The 21,690-nt window shown below is 41.5% G+C and overlaps 1 protein-coding gene across 1 annotated transcript in view; it reads right to left on the bottom strand.

Moving 5' to 3' along the window:
• Positions 1 to 21,690, bottom strand: part of LOC139752861 (ADP-ribosylhydrolase ARH3-like) — a 112,870-nt gene that overhangs the window by 9,892 nt on the left and 81,288 nt on the right. The window contains exons 8-9 of the mRNA XM_071668858.1: positions 15,904 to 15,994; positions 152 to 246 (exon numbers count right to left, since the gene is read on the bottom strand). Coding sequence (XP_071524959.1) covers positions 152 to 246; positions 15,904 to 15,994 — 186 coding nt within the window. The remainder of the gene's footprint in view (positions 1 to 151; positions 247 to 15,903; positions 15,995 to 21,690) is intronic.

The raw sequence follows: 21,690 nt of genomic DNA, 5'->3' as shown, positions 1-21,690 counted from the left end.
GTGCTCATAATAAACAGTCTTAATCACAGCATATTTGTTATGCAGCTAAGCTAACAATCAAGCTTAATCAAATGAAAAGATTTACATATAACAACTTGATCATAACTTATTGCTAATTTGTTCATGAAACAAGTGGCTTGCAGATACTGACATTTAAGAGATCATCTGCCTGTTGCACAGCCTCTGACAGGGCCTCACAATGCCTCTGAAGATTAACTGGGACCTTTGCAAAGCCATAGTAAGCACCTAGGATTGAAGATTTAAACATTAATATGTATGCACAACCTTATTTCTGGTCACTCTCCTATCTAATAATACCGAAATAATTGGAGATTTCCACCAACCACTGCTGACTTTATAATGGAAATGAAAACACTGTTGATCTGCCAAGAAAATGATAAATATAAATTTTCTGATCTTACAGATTTTCTAATTTTGCCTAAATAATGATAAATTTCAGTAACAAAATGACTCTGTACAAACAATAAATACTAAACTGTCACCTATGCCATATCATCTTCATTAGCACATATCAACATCATTGTTGTCTGAGACCTTTACTATTCATTTCACATTTAAATACTGCCTGAATCTCTGGTATTTGTCATGCCTATCCCTGTAAATAAAAACAGCATAATGTTTAAGGTGTACAGACCAACTGGTCTTTGAGGTTCCTAGTCAGTCCCTCAGTCCCCCTTACTAGCAGTAATACTAGTATTAGCTCAGGGTGGCTCAGCAGAAATGGGGTAGAAAGAAGTCGAGAATTGCACTAACACACTACTACCTCAGGTTGTGTCCTTTGAAACCATTTGATTGTATCTTCCCACAATGGGAAGTCTTAATTAGTAATTGCAAATGAAAAGACTCAGCCAATATCTGGTTACCATAAACAACCAATACCAGTTTATGAAGACTGTGCTTAATACATCTACCTGTTAGTTTTGTATAGTGGATGATTTGGCCATATCTAAGCCTGGACAACACAGTTGATCTTATATGTTAGTGCTGTACAGTACTTAAATCTATCATATCTAAGCCCAGTTGGATTCCAAGTTTGGGCAATCTAAGTCCAAATTCAAGATCTGTTAGGTAGATTTGAGTCAAAGTTCCAGTCCAGGCACTCCAAATCCTAATCTAAGTAGCTTAATATTAGTTTACAGGCATAAGTTGTCACTTGTAAAAGTAATGAATCATGTATGATGTATAAAACTGGAGAAGTACTTTAAGAAAAACACAATTATTCACTGCTGAAGCTTCAGCTTCTTTATGGCACATCTTATTCATGCTTAAAAATGAAATAAGTATTGACAGAGTATGTGGTTGATACCTATAAGAATAATCAAAAGTACACTCTGCTTAGTTCAACGGTATATCTCAATGGAACCAAAGCCTTTGTACAAACACATGAAGAATAAAAGTTGGAGAACAAGACACTTATTCTCATGTGAAATATAATTAAATGATTAAAGATTTGCCCGACTGCATGTTAGAAACACGAACTGGGACAAATTCTCATGTGAAATATGATTAAAGATTTAAAGTTTTCTCCTACTTCATGTTAGAAACATGAACTGGGACAACAGCTTGGGGTCTATGTAATTACTGATTTGTTCTTTAAGGGGAGAAAGTTCTACACTTGCAGGGTCCCATCTCTTGATCATTTTCTACTATCAAACAACTTCTTAAATCTATTTATGCTCTCTGCATGTCTTCAGTCATTATTTGCTATCCATACATTTCTATACTACAAAAATACTTACTTACTACTACTTTTATAATAAGTTTCTTGTCAATTTCATGCTATGTCCTCTAGCTGTCATATACCTACATCTACTTAAGAAAAATTCAATGTTTAAATCATTGATCTGTTTTAAAAATTAAAAGGTTGTAATCAGGCCACTCCTCACGCCATGAAAAAATAAGTCTTAATTTCATCTTAATTATCCCTGGGGATAGAGGAGAAAGAATACTTCTCAAGTATTCCCTGTGTGTCGTAGAAGGTGACTAAAAGGGGAAGGTGCGAGGGGTTGGAAATCCTCCCCTTCTGTTTTTAATTTTCCAAAAGAAGGAACAGAGAAGGGGGCCAAGTGATGATATCCCCCCTACGCGGGAAATGGCAAATATATCCAGGCCCCACAAAACTTTCCATGGTTTACCCCAGATGCTTCACAAGCCCTGGTTCAATCCATTGACAGCACATCGACCCCGGTATACCACATCGTTCCGATTCACTCTATACCTTGCACGCCTTTCACCCTTCTGCATGTTCAGGCCCCGATCACTCAAAATCTTTTTCACTCCATCTTTCCACCTCCAATTTGGTCTCCCACTTCTCCTCATTCCCTCCACCTCTGTCACATATATCCTCTTTGTCAATCTTTCCTCACTCATTCTCTCCATGTGACCAAACCATTTCAATACACCCTCTTCTGCTCTCTCAACCATACTCTTTTTATTACCAAACATCTCTCTTACCCTTTCATTACTTACTTGATCAAACCACCTCACATCACATATTGTCCTCAAACAACTCATTTCCAACACATCCACCCTCCTCCACACAACCCTATTTATAGCCCACGCCTCACATCCATATAACACTGTTGGAACCACTATTCCTTCAAACATACCCATTTTTGCTTTCCGAGATAATGTTCTCGCCTTCCAGACTCTCTTCAACGCTCCGAGAACTTTCGCCCTCTCCCCCACCCTGTGACTCACTTCCACTTCCATGGTTCCATCCGCTGCCAAATCCACTCCCTAGATATCTAAAACACTTCACTTCCTCCAGTTTTTCTCCATCCAAACTTACCTCCCAATTGACTTGTACCTCAACCCTACTGTACCTAATAAACTTGCTCTTATTTCCATTTACTCTCAGCTTTCTTCTTTCACACACTTTACAAAATTCAGTCACCAGCTTCAGCAGTTTCTCACCTGAATCAGCCAACAGCGCCGTATCATCAGTGAACAACAATTGACTCACTTTCCAAGCCCTCTCATCCACAACAGACTGCATACTTGCTCTTTTCTCCAAAACTCTTGCATTCATCTCCCTAACAACCCCATCCATAAAGAAAGTAAACAACCACATTAACATCATGCATCCCTGCTGCAAACAGACATTCATTGAGAACCAATCACTTTCCTCTCTTATTACACGTACACATACCTTACATCCTCGATAAAAACTTTTCACTGCTTCTAGCAACTTGCTTCGCACACCATATACTCTTAATACCTTCCACAGAGCGTCTCTATCAACTCTATCATATGCCTTCTCCAGATCCATAAATGTTACATACAAATCCATTTGTTTTTCTAAGTATTTCTCACATACATTCTTCAAAGCAAACATCTGATCCACACATCCTCTACCACACTGCTGTTACATGCCTTCACCCTCTCAATCAATACCCTCCCATATAATTTCCCAGGAATACTCAACAAACTTATACCTCTGTAACTTGAACATTCATCTTTATCCCCTTTGCCTTTGTACAATGCCACTATGCATGCATTCTGCTAATCCTCAGGCCCTTCACCATGAGCCATACATACATTGAATATCCTCACCAACCAGTCAACAAAGCAGTCACCCAGTTTTTTTAATAAATTCCACTGCAATACCACCCAAAACCGCCGCCTTGCCGGCTTTCATCTTCCACAAAGCTTTCACTACCTCTTCTCCGTTTACCAAATCATTCTCCCTGACCCTCTCACTTCGCACACCACCTCGACCAAAACACCCTATATCTGCCACTCTATCATCAAACACATTCAACAAACCTTCAAAATACTCACTCCATCTCCTTCTCACATCACCATTACTTGTTATTACCTCCCCATTAGCCCCCTTCACCGATGTTCCCATTTGTTCTCTTGTCTTATTTACCTTCTTCCATAGCATCTTTCTATTCTCCCTAAAATTCAATGAAATTCTCTCACCCCAACTTTCATTTGCTCTCTTTTTCACCACTTGCACCTTTCTCTTGACCTCCTGCCTCTCTTTTATATATCCCCCAGTAATTTGCACTACTTCCCAACAAAAATCGTCCAAATGCTTTCTCTCTTCTCTTTCACTAATAATCTTACTTCTTCATCCCACCACTCACTACCCTTTCTAATCTGCCCACCTCCCACGCTTCTTACTTACGTATGTAAGTAGGATTATTGGATTACGTGTTAACTGATAAGCGCGTGAAAGAGAGACTTGTGGATGTTAATGTGCTGAGAGGTGCAACTGGAGGGATCTCTGATCATTATCTTGTGGAGGCGAAGGTGAAGATTTGTAGAGGTTTTCAGAAAAGAAGAGAGAATGTTGGGGTGAAGAGAGAGGTGAGAATAAGTGAGCTTGGGAAGGAGACTTGTGTGAGGAAGTACCAGGAGAGACTGAGTGCAGAATGGAAAAAGGTGAGAGCAAAGGAGGTAAGGGGAGTGGGGGAGGAATGAGATGTATTCAAGAAAGCAGTGATGGCTTGTGCAAAAATAATAATAATAATAATAATAATAATAATAATAATAATAATAATATTTTTTTTTTTTCATACTATTCACCATTTCCCGCAATAGCGAGGTAGCGTTAAGAACAGAGGACTGGGCCTTTGAGGGAATACCTCACCTGGCCCCCTTCTCTGTTCCTTCTTTTGGAAAAAAAAAAAAAAAAAAAAAAAACGAGAGGGGAGGATTTCCAGCCCCCCGCTCCCTTCCCTTTTAGTCGCCTTCTACGACACGCAGGGAATACGTGGGAAGTATTCTTTCTCCCCTATCCCCAGGGATAAATAATAATAATAACAATAATAATAATAATAATAATAATAATATCCCTGGGGATAGGGGATTAAGAATACTTCCCACGTATTCCCTGCGTGTCGTAGAAGGTGACAAAAAGGGGAGGGAGCGGGGGGCTGGAAATCCTCCCCCTCTTGTTTTTTTTGTTTTTTTTAATTTTCCAAAAGAAGGAACAGAGGGGGCGAGGTGAGGATATTCCAAAAAAGGCCCAGTCCTCTGTTCTTAACGCTACCTCGCTAACGCGGGAAATGGCAAATAGTTTAAAAAAAAAAAAATAATAATAATAATAATAATAATAATAATAATAATAATAATAATAATAATAACAGTAAAGTCAGGGGTTAGTGAGAGGACAAGAGCAAGGGAAGGAGTAGCACTACTCCTGAAACAGGAGATGTGGGAGTATGTGATACAGTGTAAGAAAGTAAATTCTAGACTGATATTGGTAAAACTGCAAGTTGATGGAGAGAGATGGGTGATTATTGGTGCTTATGCACCTGGGCATGAGAAGAAAGATCATGAGAGACAAGTGTTTTGGGAGCAGCTGAATGAGTGTGTTAGTGGTTTTGATGCACAAGACCGGGTTATAGTGATGGGTAATTTGAATGCAAAGGTGAGTAATGTGGCAGTTGAGGGAATAATTGGTATACATGGGGTGTTCAGTGTTGTAAATGGAAATGGTGAAGAGCTTGTAGATTTATGTGCTGAAAAAGGACTGGTGATTGGTAACCTGGTTTAAAAAGAGAGATATACATAAGTATACGTATGTAAGTAGGAGAGATGGCCAGAGAGCGTTACTGGATTACGTGTTAATTGATAGGCGCGCGAAAGATAGACTTTTGGATGTTAATGTGCTGAGAGGTGCAACTGGAGGGATGTCTGATCATTATCTTGTGGAGGCGAAGGTGAAGATTTGTAGGGGTTTTCAGAAAAGAAGAGAGAATGTTGGGGTGAAGAGAGTGGTGAGAGTAAGTGAGCTTGGGAAGGAGACTTGTGTGAGGAAGTACCAGGAGAGACTGAGTACAGAATGGAAAAAGGTGAGAACAAAGGAGGTAAGGGGAGTGGGGGAGGAATGGGATATATTTAGGAAAGCAGTGATGGCTTGCACAAAAGATGCTTGTGGCATGAGAAGTGTGGAAGGTGGGTTGATTAGAAAGGGTAGAGTGGGGGGATAAAGAAGTTGAGGGAATAATTGGTATACATGGGGTGTACAGTGTTGTATATGGAAATGGTGAGGAGCTTGTAGATTTATGCGCTGAAAAAGGACTGGTGATTAAGAATACCTGGTTTAAAAAGAGATATACATAAGTATATGTATGTAAGTAGGAGAGATGGCCAGAGAGCGTTATTGGATTATGTGTTAATTGATAGGCATGCGAAAGATAGACTTTTGGATGTTAATGTGCTGAGAGGTGCAACTGGAGGGATGTCTGATCATTATCTTGTGGAGGCGAAGGTGAAGATTTGTAGGGGTTTTCAGAAAAGGAGAGAGCATGTTGGGGTGAAGAGAGTGGTGAGAGTAAGTGAGCTTGGGAAGGAGACTTGTGTGAGGAAGTACCAGGAGAGACTGAGTACAGAATGGAAAAAGGTGAGAACAAAGGAGGTAAGGGGAGTGGGGGAGGAATGGGATGTATTTAGGGAAGCAGTGATGGCTTGCACAAAAGATGCTTGTGGCATGAGAAGCGTGGGAGGTGGGTTGATTAGAAAGGGTAGTGAGTTGGGGGATAAAGAAGTAAGATTATTTGTGAAAGAGAAGAGAGAGGCATTTGGACGATTTTTGCAGGGAAAAAATGCAAATGAGTGGGAGATGTATAAAAGAAAGAGGCAGGAGGTCAAGAGAAAGGTGCAAGAGGTGAAAAAGAGGGCAAATGAGAATTGGGGTGAGAGAGTATCATTAAATTTTAGGGAGGATAAGATGTTTTGGAAGGAGGTAGATGGGGTGCGTGGGACAAGGGAGCAAATGGGGACTTCAGTGAAGGGGGCTAATGGGGAGGTGATAGCGGGTGGTGGTGATGTGAGAGGGAGATGGAGTGAGTGCTTTGGGGGTTTGTTGGGTGTGTTTGATGATGGAGTGGCAGATGTAGGGTGTTTTGGTCGAGGTGGCGGGCAAAGTGAGAGGGTTAGGGAGGGTGATTTGGTAGACAGAGAGCGGGTGGTGGGGGCTTTGCGGAAGATGGAAGCCGGCAGGGCGGCGGGTTTGGATGGTCTTGCGGTGGAATTTGTTAGGGGGGGGGGCTGTGTTGTTGACTGGTTGGTGAGGTTATTTAGTGTATGTGTGATTCGTGGTGAGGTGCCTGAGGATTGGCGGAATGCTTGCATGGTGCCATTGTGCAGGGGCAAAGGGGATGGGAGTGAGTGCTCGGATTGCAGAGGTATGAGTTTGTTGAGTGTTCCTGGTGAGTTGTATGGGGGGTGCTGATTGGGAGGGTGAAGGCATGTACAGAGCATCGGGTTGGGGAGGAGCAGTGTGGTTTCAGAAGTGGTGGAGGATGTGTGGATCAGGTGTTTGCTTTGAAGAATGTGTGTGTGGGGTGCTTGGAAGGACAGGTGGGTTTGTGTGTGGTGTTTGTGGATCTGGAGAAGGCTTGTGATAGAGTTGATGGAGGTGCTCTGTGGGGGGTGTCGGGAGTGTGTGGTGTGGGAGGCATGTTGTTGGAGGTAGTGAAAAGTTTTTGTCGGGGATGTGGGGCATGTGTGTGTGTGGGAAGAGAGGAAAGTGATTGGTTCTCAGTGAATGTAGGTTTGCGATGGGGGTGTGTGGTGTCTCCATGGTTGTTTGGTTTGTTTGTGGATGGGGTTGTTGGGGAGGTGAGTGCGAGAGTTTTGGAAAGAGGGGCAAGTATGCAGTCTGTTGTGGATGAGAGAGCTTGGGAAGTGAGTCAGTTGTTGTTCGCTGATGATACAGTGCTGGTGGCTGATTCATGTGAGAAACTGCAGAAGCTGGTGACTGAGTTTGGTAAAGTGTGTGAAAGAAGAAAGTTGAGAGTAAATGTGAATAAGAGCAAGGTTATTAGGTACAGTAGGGTTGAGGGTCAAGTCAATTGGGAGGTGAGTTTGAATGGAGAAAAACTGGAGGAAGTGAAGTGTTTTAGATATCTGGGAGTAGATCTGGCAGCGGATGGAACCATGGAAGCGGAAGTGGATCATAGGGTGGGGGAGGGGGCGAAAATCCTGGGAGCCTTGAAGAATGTGTGGAAGTCGAGAACATTATCTCAGAAAGCAAAAATGGGTATGTTTGAAGGAATAGTGGTTCCAACAATGTTGTATGGTTGCGAGGCATGGGCTATGGATAGAGTTGTGCGCAGGAGGATGGATGTGCTGGAAATGAGATGTTTGAGGACAATGTGTGGTGTGAGGTGGTTTGATCGAGTGAGTAACGTAAGGGTAAGAGAGATGTGTGGAAATAAAAAGAGCGTGGTTGAGAGAGCAGAAGAGGGTGTTTTGAAGTGGTTTGGGCACATGGAGAGGATGAGTGAGGAAAGATTGACCAAGAGGATATATGTGTCGGAGGTGGAGGGAACAAGGAGAAGAGGGAGACCAAATTGGAGGTGGAAAGATGGAGTGAAAAAGATTTTGTGTGATCGGGGCCTGAACATGCAGGAGGGTGAAAGGAGGGCAAGGAATAGAGTGAATTGGAGCGATGTTGTATACCGGGGTTGACGTGCTGTCAGTGGATTGAAGCAAGGCATGTGAAGCGTCTGGGGTAAACCATGGAAAGCTGTGTAGGTATGTATATTTGCGTGTGTGGACGTATGTATATACATGTGTATGGGGGGGGGGGGTTGGGCCATTTCTTTCGTCTGTTTCCTTGCGCTACCTCGCAAACGCGGGAGACAGCGACAAAGTATAAAAAAAAAAAAGAAAAAAAAAAAATCCCTGGGGATAGGGGAGAAAGAATACTTCCCATGCATTCCTCACGTGTCGTTGAAAGCGACTAAAGGGGACATGAGTGAGGGGTAGAAACCCTCCCCTCCTTGTTTTTTAACTTTCTAAAAGGGGAAACAGAAGGAGTCACGCGGGGAATGCTCATCCTCCTCGAAGGCTCAGATTGGGGTGTCTAAATGTGTGTGGATGTAACCAAGATGAGAAAAAAGGAGAGATAGGTAGTATGTTTGAGGAAAGGAACCTGCATGTTTTGGCTCTGAGTGAAATGAAGCTCAAGGGTAAAAGGGAACAGTGGTTGGGGAATGTCTTGGGAGTAAAGTCAGGGGTTAGTGAGAGGACAAGAGCAAGGGAAGGAGTAGCACTACTACTGAAACAGGAGTGGTGGGAGTATGTGATAGAGTGTAAGAAAGTAAATTCTAGATTGATATGGGTAAAACTGAAAGTTGATGGAGAGAGATGGGTGATTATTGGTGCATATGCACCTGGGCATGAGAAGAAAGATCATGAGAGGCAAGTGTTTTGGGAGCAGCTGAATGAGTGTGTTAGTGGTTTTGATGCACGAGACCGGGTTATAGTGATGGGTAATTTGAATGCAAAGGTGAGTAATGTGGCAGTTAAGGGAATAATTGGTATACATGGGGTGCTCAGTGTTGTAAATGGAAATGGTGAAGAGCTTGTAGATTTATGTGCTGAAAAAGGAGTGGTGATGGGGAATACCTAGTTTAAAAAGAGAGATATACATAAGTATATGTATGTAAGTAGAAGAGATGGCCAGAGAGCATTGTTGGATTACGTGTTAATTGATAGGCGCGTGAAAGAGAGACTTTTGGATGTTAATGTGCTGAGAGGTGCAACTAGAGGAATGACTGATCATTATCTTGTGGAGGCAAAGGTGAAGATTTGTAGAGGTTTTCAGAAAAGAAGAGAGAATGTTGGGGTGAAGAGAGTGGTGAGAGTAAGTGAGCTTGGGAAGGAGACTTGTGTGAGGAAGTACCAGGAGAAAAAGGTGAGAACAAAGGAGGTAAGGGGAGTGGGGGAGGAATGGGATGTATTCAGGGAAGCAGTGATGGCTTGCGCAAAAGATGCTTGTGGCATAAGAAGCGTGGGAGGTGGGTTGATTAGAAAGGGTAGTGAGTGGCGGGATGAAGAAGTAAGATTATTAGTGAAAGAGAAGAGAGAGGCATTTGAACAATTTTTGCAGGGAAAAAATGCAAATGAGTGGGAGACGTATAAAAGAAAGAGGCAGGAGGTCAAGAGAAAGGTGCAAGAGGTGAAAAAGAGGGCAAATGAGAGTTGGGGTGAGAGAGTATCATTAAATTTTAGGGAGAATAAAAACATGTTTTGGAAGGAGGTAAATAAAGTGTGTAAGACAAAGGAGCAAATGGGAACATCAGTGAAGGGGGCTAATGGGGAGGTGAAAACAAGTAGCGGTGATGTGAGAAGGAGATGGAGTGAGTATCTTGAGGGTTTGTTGAATGTGTTTGATGATGGAGTGGCAGATATAGGGTGTTTAGGTCGAGGTGGCATGCAAAGTGAGAGGGTTAGGGAAAATGATTTGGTAAATAGAGAAGAGGTAGTAAAAGCTTTGCGGAAGATGAAAGCCAGCAAGGAAGTGGGTTTGGATGGTATTGCAGTGGAATTTACTAAAAAAGGGGGTGACTGTATTGTTGACTGGTTGGTAAGGTTATTTAATGTATGTATGATTCAGATTGAGGTGCCTGAGGATTGGCGGAATGCTTGCATAGTGCCATTGGACAAAGGCAAAGGGAATAAGAGTGAGTGCTCAAATTACAGAGGTATAAGTTTGTTGAGTATTCCTGGGAAATTATATGGGAGGGTATTGATTGAGAGGGTGAAGGCATGTACAGAGCATCAGATTGGGGAAGAGCAGTGTGGTTTCAGAAGTGGTAGAGGATGTGTGGATCAGGTGTTTGCTTTGAAGAATGTATGTGAGAAATACTTAGAAAAGCAAATGGATTTGTATGTAGCATTTATGGATCTGGAGAAGGCACATGATAGAGTTGATAGAGATTCTCTGTGGAAGGTATTAAGAATATATGGTGTGGGAGGCAAGTTGTTAGAAGCAGTGAAAAGTTTTTATAAAGGATGTAAGGCATGTGTATGTGTAGGAAGAGAGGAAAGTGATTGGTTCTCAGTGAATGTAGGTTTGTGGCAGGGGTGTGTGATGTCTCCATGTTTATGGATGGGGTTGTTCGGGAGGTGAATGCAAGAGTTTTGGAAAGAGGGGCAAGTATGCAGTCTGTTGTGGATGAAAGAGCTTGGGAGGTGAGTCAGTTGTTGTTCGCTGATGATACAGCATTGGTGGCTGATTCATGTGAGAAACTGCAGAAGCTGGTGACTGAGTTTGGTAAAGTGTGTGAAAGAAGAAAGTTGAGAGTAAATGTGAATAAGAGCAAGGTTATTAGGTACAGTAGGGTTGAGGGTCAAGTTAATTGGGAGGTAACTTTGAATGGAGAAAAACTGGAGGAAGTTAAGTGTTTTAGATATCTGGGTGTGGATTTGGCAGCGGATGGAACCATGGAAGCGGAAGTGAATCATAGGGTGGGGGAGGGGGCAAAAATTCTGGGAGCCTTGAAGAATGTGTGGAAGCCGAGAACATTATCTCCGAAAGCAAAAATGGCTATGTTTGATGGAATGGTGGTTCCAACAATGTTGTATGGTTGTGAGGCGTGGGCTATGGATAGAGTTGTGCGCACGAGGGTGGATGTGCTGGAAATGAGATGTTTGAGGACAATATGTGGTGTGAGGTGGTTTGATCAAGTAAGTAATAATAGGGTAAGAGAGATGTGTGGTAATAAAAAGAGTGTGGTTGAGAGAGCAGATGAGGGCGTTTTGAAGTGGTTTGGTCACATGGAGAGGATGAGTGAAGAAAGATTGACCAAGAGGATATATGTGTCAGAGGTGGAGGAAACGAGGAGAAGTGGGAGACCAAATTGGGGGTGGAAAGACGAAGTGAAAAAGATTTTGAGTGATCGGGGCCTGAACATGCAGGAGGGTGAAAGGCGCGCAAGGAATAGAGTAAATTGGAACGATGTGGTATACCGGGGTTGACGTGCTGTCAATAGATTGAACCAGGGCATGTGAAGCATCTGGGGTAAACTATGGAAAGTTCTGTGGGGCCTGGATGTGGAAAGGGAGCTGTGGTTTCGGTGCATTATCACATGACAGCTAGAGACTGAGTGTGAACAAATGGGGCCTTTGTTGTCTTTTCCTAGCACTACCTTGCACACATGAGGGGGGGAGGGGGTTGTTATTCCATGTGTGGTGAGGTGGCGATGGGAATGAATAAAGGCAGACAGTAAGAATCATGTGCATGTGTATATATGTATATGTCTGTGTATGTATATATATGTATACATTGAGATGTATAGGTATGTATATTTGCATGTGTGGACATGTATGTATATACATGTGTATGTGGGTGGGTTGGGCAATTCTTTTGTCTGTTTCCTTGCGCTACCTCACTAACGTGGGAGACAGCGACAAAGCAAAATAAAAGAAAAAAAAAATAAAATCACTGAACATAAATACATAAACAGGTTCTAATTAGACACTTGGTTACATTTCTGAGGATCTATCACTGTTACAATGCATATTATACAGTACAAGCAATTATAATGCATATCATAAGGGGGTTCACATTCCTGAGCAAAAATTCTCTAAACCCTTCACCAGCTTAGCTTATCTCAAAACTGCTTAGATTTTACTTAGACAATAATCAATGTAAAGTTACTAAAAACAGTATGGTAAAAGGTGGTCATGAAAGTATGAGCTACTGCTTAAGTGGGATGGGATAGTGTGAGGAATGCTATGAGGTGCACTAGACTTGTTCATATTACCATTTAATTTTCTAATTCAGCAACTTTTGCTTTATTACATTTAATACAGATGAAATTTAATGATACTTAACAAAAAACTGCGTTGATGTGGGCTTGAAGTGCTGTTGGGGTGGATAGGGTGGAGTGAGGATCACTGGAAGGAAGAAGGAAGTGTAATAGACTTGTCTGTCACCCTCAGAATTATCCGATTAGCAGTGGTTGCCATATCACAGGTAATGGACAAAAAATCTAAGGGATACTCAGCAAAAAATGTTGGTGATATGGGTTTGAAGTGCTGCTGGAGTGAAATTGGGCAGAGTGAGGATTACTGGTAGTTAGAGGAAGGTGCTACTGGAGTGGGACTGAATGGAGTGGTTTTCTTTCTTTGTCACCAACTGAATTATCTAATTCAGCAACCATTGCCAAATCCCCAATCAAAGAAAAGGGATTTTCTGAATTAATCATTACCTAATGCTTGCTTTTACTTGAAATTTCTCTTGTATTCCCTTAAAGTGAAAGCATCAAACAGTCTTTGGTGGCTTTATGTCCTACAGCAGTCATATTCTTTCCTTGCTCATGAATGTCCTAGTTGGCATTCTTTTCCAAAATATGTCAATCTCATGCATATCAAACAGTTCTTAAGGTGTGCAAACTCCTTCCTCAATAATTTTCTCTAAATACATGCACATGATTAAGAAAAAGAAAAGCTATATACCAGTGGTGACAGCATGTTAGATCACAAAATGTTTTTGTTTACATGTTTACTGTCCATGGGTAGCGTGTAAATTCACATGTGTTTTGCCAACGCTTGTGGGATACAAATGTAAAGCTTCATAAAAAGCTTCACGACTATAAATCCTTACAATCTCTTGATATTATTTCATTATTGAAGAAAAAGAATCTTTATTTTTTTTATTTTTTTTTATTATACTTTGTCGCTGTCTCCCGCGTTTGCGAGGTAGCGCAAGGAAACAGACGAAAGAAAGAAATGGCCCAACCCCCCCCCATACACATGTATATACATACGTCCACACACGCAAATATACATACCTACACAGCTTTCCATGGTTTACCCCAGACGCTTCACATGCCTTGATTCAATCCACTGACAGCACGTCAACCCCGGTATACCACATCGCTCCAATTCACTCTATTCCTTGCCCTCCTTTCACCCTCCTGCATGTTCAGGCCCCGATCACACAAAATCTTTTTCACTCCATCTCTCCACCTCCAATTTGGTCTCCCTCTTCTCCTCGTTCCCTCCACCTCCGACACATATATCCTCTTGGTCAATCTTTCCTCACTCATTCTCTCCATGTGCCCAAACCACTTCAAAACACCTTCTTCTGCTCTCTCAACCACGCTCTTTTTATTTCCACACATCTCTCTTACCCTTACGTTACTCACTCGATCAAACCACCTCACACCACACATTGTCCTCAAACATCTCATTTCCATCACATCCATCCTCCTGCGCACAACTCTATCCATAGCCCACGCCTCGCAACCATACAACATTGTTGGAACCACTATTCCTTCAAACATATCCATTTTTGCTTTCCGAGATAATGTTCTCGACTTCCACAAAGAAAAAGAATCTATTATGTGGTAAATCTGATACAATTTTTTTTAAATCTGTCGCTAGTGTAAGACATTACAGTAATGTCATTCTGAGTCTAAATCCTAATCCTCAAATGTCACTATTGCAAAACAATGCTCTCTAACACACTGTTATACAGGGACCTCCCCCCAGTACACCCTAGGTAAATCAGAGGAGGATACTCACCCATGGTACAGTGGAGAATATGGAAAAAAAAAATAAGCTGAAACTAAATGCCCATAATGCCTAAAGATCCAATGAATTATTGGGCAATCAGCATATCAGCCAGTTAGATAAGGATGTCATTGGTATACGTGGGTTGCTGATAGGTAGAAGGGCAGACCCAAACCAAGCTAAGGATTGCAACTGCTAAACTGGCAGCTAGCAAGAGATCAGAGGCATTCACTTTGACAAAAGGGAGGGAGTTAGAGGTTTCTAACCCCTAGAGATCTTACACATTCTCTCAAAGTTTACAGGACAAACTGACCCTAGAAAGAAATATCATATCAGTGGCGTTCAAAATAGTGAAAATATTTTTCTTGTTTTTAAAGAATGAAGTGTCTTTTACTGTCATGACATGATAAAATTAATGGTAACCACACCTCTGACTGTAGTAAATCAATCAAAGCCTTTCCATCTTCAGTAACTGAGGGATATCATATTCAATGAGAAATTTCAATCTCCTTTGTGATATACAAAGCCATGCAATACTAAGCAAGCCACTAAGCTGCATTTATTCTTTGGTTTTTGACAACTTAGAAGTGGGCCAACTACGATGTCTGTTTCTTTTGATTTCTTTATCTCGTCCTATCTTTCCTAACAACAAACTGTTTCATTTGAGAGCTAAGCTATACACTTCCCAAAAACACAGACAATTTCCTTCCTCTCTTTTCTACTTCTTTTGCCATTTTTTGCATAGTATTAATGACCTGGCTATACCGTGAACCTATTTCTAAGACCAGACACTGTGTTATAAATGAATGCCTGGATGTACTAATCTAACGTCTGATTCATCAGTAGCAAGAGCACTGCATTATAGGTAAGTGGTGAGAGGGTTATGTGTGAACAAAATAAGTGCACTGCGAAGCTGAGCTAAAATGGTGATGTAGAACTTGGAATATGAGGCTTATAGCATCCTTTAACCCTTTCACTGCAGCAGTCCTGCTATCCTCAGTGTGTGCAGGATAAACTCAAATATTAAAAAGAAATAATGAGTTTGCTCTTAAGATTAGAGAAAATGATTTTCTATAAAAATCTATACACATATCAATCTGCTGCTTCACTGCCAGGCATATGAGGTACTCCAGAAGGATTTTAAGGCATATGGAATGAGATGTCAAGTATTTCTGGAAGTGTCTTAATAAAACAAAAATTATTATTGGGGGATTTCATGAATATCTATCATCTTGTAAGTGTCATAGCTTCACAAATTATTACATAATTGAGGGTGCTGATCTTGTATAGGCTTCTTTGACACCTTCACATACCCTGACCAGTGGTAACATTGCATGGAATGCCACTATATGCATTACTATGCATATATTTCATCTCACAGCAAAGGTGTACAATTCAAGAATTATTAATGTAAACACCTTAACCATAGTAAAAGGGTTAATTCTACATAGCTAAATTTATGAAATGGTTAGGAAATGTGTAGCCATTCCATTTTGGTACCCAACTTTTCCAAAACTGGTTCATGCCAATTCTAAAATATTAACCCTAACACTTGTCTCTGCTTCTTTGTGTCTGGTAAAGGAAAACTATAGGAAAATAGTAAACGTTTCTAACCTGCAATACTTCCAGCCATAGAAGCTATAGTATCAGTATCTCCACCTAAGCTGATGGCAAACTGCACTGTCCTCAGGAATTCATTTTCCGTCTGAAAAAATATTCACATGATATCAACATGCCCTAGGAGGTTCATACTCATGTGCAACAGTGCAAAAATTAAGGCACAAAGCAGCAATCCAAAAAGTGTAAGCAGAGGTAATATGCAGACTGAAATATGAATATGTATACTCATTCACATTTATATAAGGCACTCCTGTACTCCACCTGCCTGTGGTTATGCCGAATGTGAAAAGTCATCTTTGGCAACTTTTCCTACTACTGACTATACCACAGCCTTTAAACTGTAGGAACCCCCGGATAAAGAGTCTTGGACTTTTATGATAATTCTTTTTTCAAACCTGTTCGCCTTATCCCAAGACAGCACCAAGAACTGATGACAAATGGCCTCATTCCCTCACATCCACTCTCTAGGTTTCTTGCATAATGCACTGAAACCATACCCCCATATCCACAACCAGGTTCCAAATACCTATCCACAATTTCCCTTTACAACTTCATAAACCCTGGTTCAGCCAACTGAAAGCACATTCACCCTATATATACACAATCAATTTGTTTAATCCAGGCATGCCTCATGCCCTTAACCATAACCAGGATCTGAACACTCATGGCTTCTTTCACTGCAACCCTCCACCTCTTCCTTGGTTTCCCCCTTTCCACTGCACCCTCTACTTCCGATATGTATGCCCTCTTAGTCATTCTCTCCTCATTCATCCTTTCCACATGTTCCAACCATTTCATTACACCCTCTTCAGCTCTATTACATCTCACTAACAACAAAGTCCCTTCTCCCACAGAACACACATACATACTCATGAGACACTACTCAAAAATAAGCCAAAAAATAAACCTCACTCCTCTCATCGATACAAGCAATGCAATCAAAACCTTCAAGAACTCTTCTGCAACAGGATCTATCAACATATCAAACTTTCACATGAAACACAATGACCCATTGCAATCCAAACCTTTACAGGTATCTTCAACTATAACTGGCTACACAACAAAATCCCTTACATCTAGAAACTTGCCAATATAATACCAATCCTAAAACCCTCCAAAACCACCCACCTCCCTCTCCTCCTACCACCTTATTTCACTTCTACCCTCAGTATTGTAACTGAAAAAAAAATATCCACAAAAAAATAAAACAGACCATTCCACTTTCACCCACACAACATGGTTCCTGATCCAAACACTACCACTACACTAAAAACTGACCTTACATGACATGTTCTATATGGATGAAACCAAATGCAAATCTGCCCCCACCCTCCTGAACATTTCTAGTAACAACGAACATCAACAAAATATATGATGCCAATCCTCAGAACATTTTCAAAGACAAAAAAAAATCCACAACACTGACAAAAGGTGGCTGACCAATTTCATGGCCGATTGCCATGCTAGTGTCACTTACAATGGATTCACCTCTAAAAGACTTAAAATCTACAGTCTCTTCCTACATAATCTCCCATTAATTCAGGCAAGCCTCAACATTCTGACACCTGGGAAGCAATACCAAACACCCAGCACTACATTACACAACTGGAACAATGGCTCACCCAAAAATGAATGTCTGCATCTCCACAGAAGTCTTCAGTCACTCTTTTAATCCCAGACAGACATGAATCCAGCTCACACCCTCCAGTTACTTTCAATGGACAGTCTCTCCCATTAAATGAAACCCCAACCATTCTAAGCATCACATATGACACCCCTGACATTCACTCCCCACAATAGAAACACACAAACATGAATGCCCTCTGAGCATTAACTGACACCAGATTTGGACAAAATAATAAATCCCTCAACATCCTCTACAAACAATTCACCTGCTTCTCTTTAAACAATGCCTCACCTGCCTGGTCTTCCACCATCACAAATATAACAATCTGCTTCACTTTAAACTATGCCTCACCTGCCTGGTCTCCCACCCTTTCAAATATGACAAAGCAGCAATCCACACAAAATAGTACACTCAGAGAAATCACTGGCTGCCAGACAACTACAAAGACTCAACATCTTCACAATGAAACAATGATCCTCCCAATAAAACTTCACCTCAACATGCTTGGCACTCAACTCTATGCAAAAGCACTGCACCCCTTTAACCCAAATGACTCTAATACTAACAACCAACCCTAAAGTAAAAAAAAAAAATCATACCCCTAGGTAACATCTCATGAATATCTACTCATATATCCTCCCATTTCCAACAAACAACACTAACAAAACAAATACACACTGAAATAACTCAATGAGCATGAAATACCTGACCTCCCAAACCTTAAATTCCATCCACATTTCCCCTGCATGTTATAGAAGACAACTAAAAGGGTTTGGAGGGGGAGGAGGCTGAAAATCATCCCCTCCTGTTTTACTATCCAAAAGAAGGAACAGAAAAGGGATCCCAATGATGATTTTTCCCTATGAGGCTCATTCATCTGTTATGGTAGTTACCTCGCTAAAGCAGGAAATGGTGAAAATATATTTATTCATAATCATATTTACATATCTTTTTTTTTATCATACTTGATCGCTGTTTCCCATGTCAAGAAGGAAGTGCCAGGAAACAGACAAAGAATGGCCCATCATCCACTCATATACACACATATATGCATGAATATCCATACACACACATATACATGCATATGCATATACATATACACACATCCCTGGGGATATGGGAGAAAGAATACTTCCCACGCATTCCTCACGTGTCGTAGAAGGTGACTAAAGGGGACAGGAGCGGGGGGCTAGAAACCCTCCTCTCCTTGTATTTTAACTTTCTAAAAGGGGAAACAGAAGAAGGAGTCACGCCAGGAGTGCTCATCCTCCTTGAAGGCTCAGATTGGGGTGTCTAAATGTGTGTGGATGTAACCAAGATGAGAAAAAAGGAGAGATAGGTAGTATGTTTGAGGAAAGGAACCAGCATGTTTTGGCTCTGAGTGAAACGAAGCTCAAGGGTAAAGGGGAACAGTGGTTTGGGAATGTCTTGGGAGTAAAGTCAGGGGTTAGTGAGAGGACAAGAGCAAGGGAAGGAGTAGCACTACTCCTGAAACAGGAGTGGTGGGAGTATGTGATAGAGTGTAAGAAAGTAAATTCTAGATTGATATGGGTAAAACTGAAAGTTGGTGGAGAGAGATGGGTGATTATTGGCATATGCACCTGGGTATGAGAAGAAAGATCATGAGAGGCAAGTGTTTTGGGAGCAGCTGAATGAGTGTGTTAGTGGTTTTGATGCACAAGACCGGGTTATAGTGATGGGTGATTTGAATGCAAAGGTGAATAATGTGGCAGTTGAGGGAATAATTGGTATACATGGGGTGTTCAGTGTTGTAAATGGAAATGGTGAAGAGCTTGTAGATTTATGTGCTGAAAAAGGAGTGGTGATGGGGAACTCCTGCTTTAAAAAGAGAGATATACATAAGTATACGTATGTAAGTAGGAGAGATGGCCAGAAAGCGTTATTGGATTATGTGTTAATTGATAGGCGCGCGAAAGAGAGACTTTTGGATGTTAATGTGCTGAGAGGTGCAACTGGAGGGATGTCTGATCATTATCTTGTGGAGGCGAAGGTGAAGATTTGTAGAGGTTTTCAGAAAAGAAGAGAGAATGTTGGGGTGAAGAGAGTGGTGAGAGTAAGTGAGCTTGGGAAGGAGACTTGTGTGAGGAAGTACCAGGAGAGACTGAGTACAGAATGGAAAAAGGTGAGAACTAAGGAGGAAAGGGGAGTGGGGGAGGAATGGGATGTATTTAGGGAAGCAGTGATGGCTTGCGCAAAAGATGCTTGTGGCATGAGAAGCGTGGGAGGTGGGTTGATTAGAAAGGGTAGTGAGTGGTGGGATGACGAAGTAAGATTATTAGTGAAAGAGAAGAGAGAGGCATTTGGACGATTTTTGCAGGGAAAAAATGCAAATGAGTGGGAGATGTATAAAAGACAGAGGCAGGAGGTCAAGAGAAAGGTGCAAGAGGTGAAAAAGAGGGCAAATGAGAGTTGAGGTGAGAGAGTATCATTAAATTTTAGGGAGGATAAAAAGATGTTTTGGAAGGAGGTAAATAAAGTGTGTAAGACAAGGGAGCAAATGGGAACTTCAGTGAAGGGGGCTAATGGGGAGGTGATAACAAGTAGTGGTGATGTGAGAAGGAGATGGAGTGAGTATTTTGAAGGTTTGTTGAATGTGTTTGATGATAGAGTGGCAGATATAGGGTGTTTTGGTTGAGGTGGTGTGCAAAGTGAGAGGGTTAGGGAAAATCAATTGGTAAACAGAGAAGAGGTAGTAAATGCTGAAAGATGAAAGCCGGCAAGGCAGCAGGTTTGGATGGTATTGCAGTGGAATTCATTAAAAAAGGGGGTGACTGTATTGTTGACTGGTTGGTAAGGTTATTTAATGTATGTATGATTCACGGGGAGGTGCCTCAAGATTGGCGGAATGCTTGCATAGTGCCATAGTACAAAGGCAAAGGGGATAAGAGTGAGTGCTCAAATTACAGAGGTATAGGTTTGTTGAGTATTCCTGGTAAATTATATGGGAAATATTGATTGAGAGGGTGAAGGCATGTACAGAGCATCAGATTGGGGAAGAGCAGTGTGGTTTCAGAAGTGGTAGAGGATGTGTGGATCAGGTGTTTGCTTTGAAGAATGTATGTGAGAAATACTTTGAAAAGCAAATGGATTTGTATGCAGCATTTATGGATCTGGAGAAGGCATATGATAAGAGTTGATAGAGATGCTCTGTGGAAGGTATCAAGAATATATGGTGTGGGAGGCAAGTTGTTAGAAGCAGTGAAAAGTTTTAATCGAGGATGTAAGGCATGTGTACATGTAGGAAGAGAGGAAAGTGATTGGTTCTCAGTGAATGTAGGTTTGCGGCAGGGGTGTGTGATGTCTCCATGGTTGTTTAATTTGTTTATGGATGGGGTTGTTAGGGAGGTGAATGCAAGAGTTTTGGAAAGAGGGGCAAGTATGCAGTCTGTTGTGGATGAGAGAGCTTGGGAAGTGAGTCAGTTGTTGTTTGCTGATGATACAGCGCTGGTGGCTGATTCATGTGAGAAACTGCAGAAGCTGGTGACTGAGTTTGGTAAAGTGTGTGAAAGAAGAAAGTTGAGAGTAAATGTGAATTAGAGCAAGGTTATTAGGTACAGTAAGGTTGAGGGTCGTCAATTGGGAGGTAAGTTTAAATGGAGAAAAACTGGAGGAAGTTAAGTGTTTTAGATATCTGGGAGTGGATCTGGCAGCAGATGGAACCATGGAAGTGGAAGTGAATCATAGGGTGGGGGAGGGGGCAAGAATTGTGGGAGCCTTGAAGAATGTTTGGAAGTCGAGAACATTATCTCGGAAAGCAAAAATGGCTATGTTTGAAGGAATAGTGGTTCTAACAATGTTGTATGGTTGCAAGGCGTGGGCTATGGATAGAGTTGTGCGCAGGAGGGTGGATGTGATGGAAATGAGATGTTTGAGGACAATGTGTGGTGTGAGGTGGTTTGATCGAGTAAGTAATGTAAGGGTAAGAGAGATGTGTGGAAATAAAAAGAGTGTGGTTGAGAGAGCAGAAGAGGGTGTTTTGAAATGGTTTGGTCACATGGAGAGAATGAGTGAGGAAAGATTGACCAAGAGGATATATGTGTCAGAGGTGGAGGGAACGAGAAGTGGGAGACCAAATTGGAGGTGGAAAGATGGAGTGAAAAAGATTTTGAGTGATCGGAGGGTGAAAGGCGTGC

The sequence above is a fragment of the Panulirus ornatus genome, chromosome 13 (assembly GCF_036320965.1).
Source record: "Panulirus ornatus isolate Po-2019 chromosome 13, ASM3632096v1, whole genome shotgun sequence".
Classification (NCBI taxonomy): Eukaryota; Metazoa; Arthropoda; class Malacostraca; order Decapoda; family Palinuridae; genus Panulirus; species Panulirus ornatus.
The sequence above is the reverse complement of the archived record's forward strand: the minus strand, read 5'-3'. Positions and strand labels throughout refer to the sequence as shown.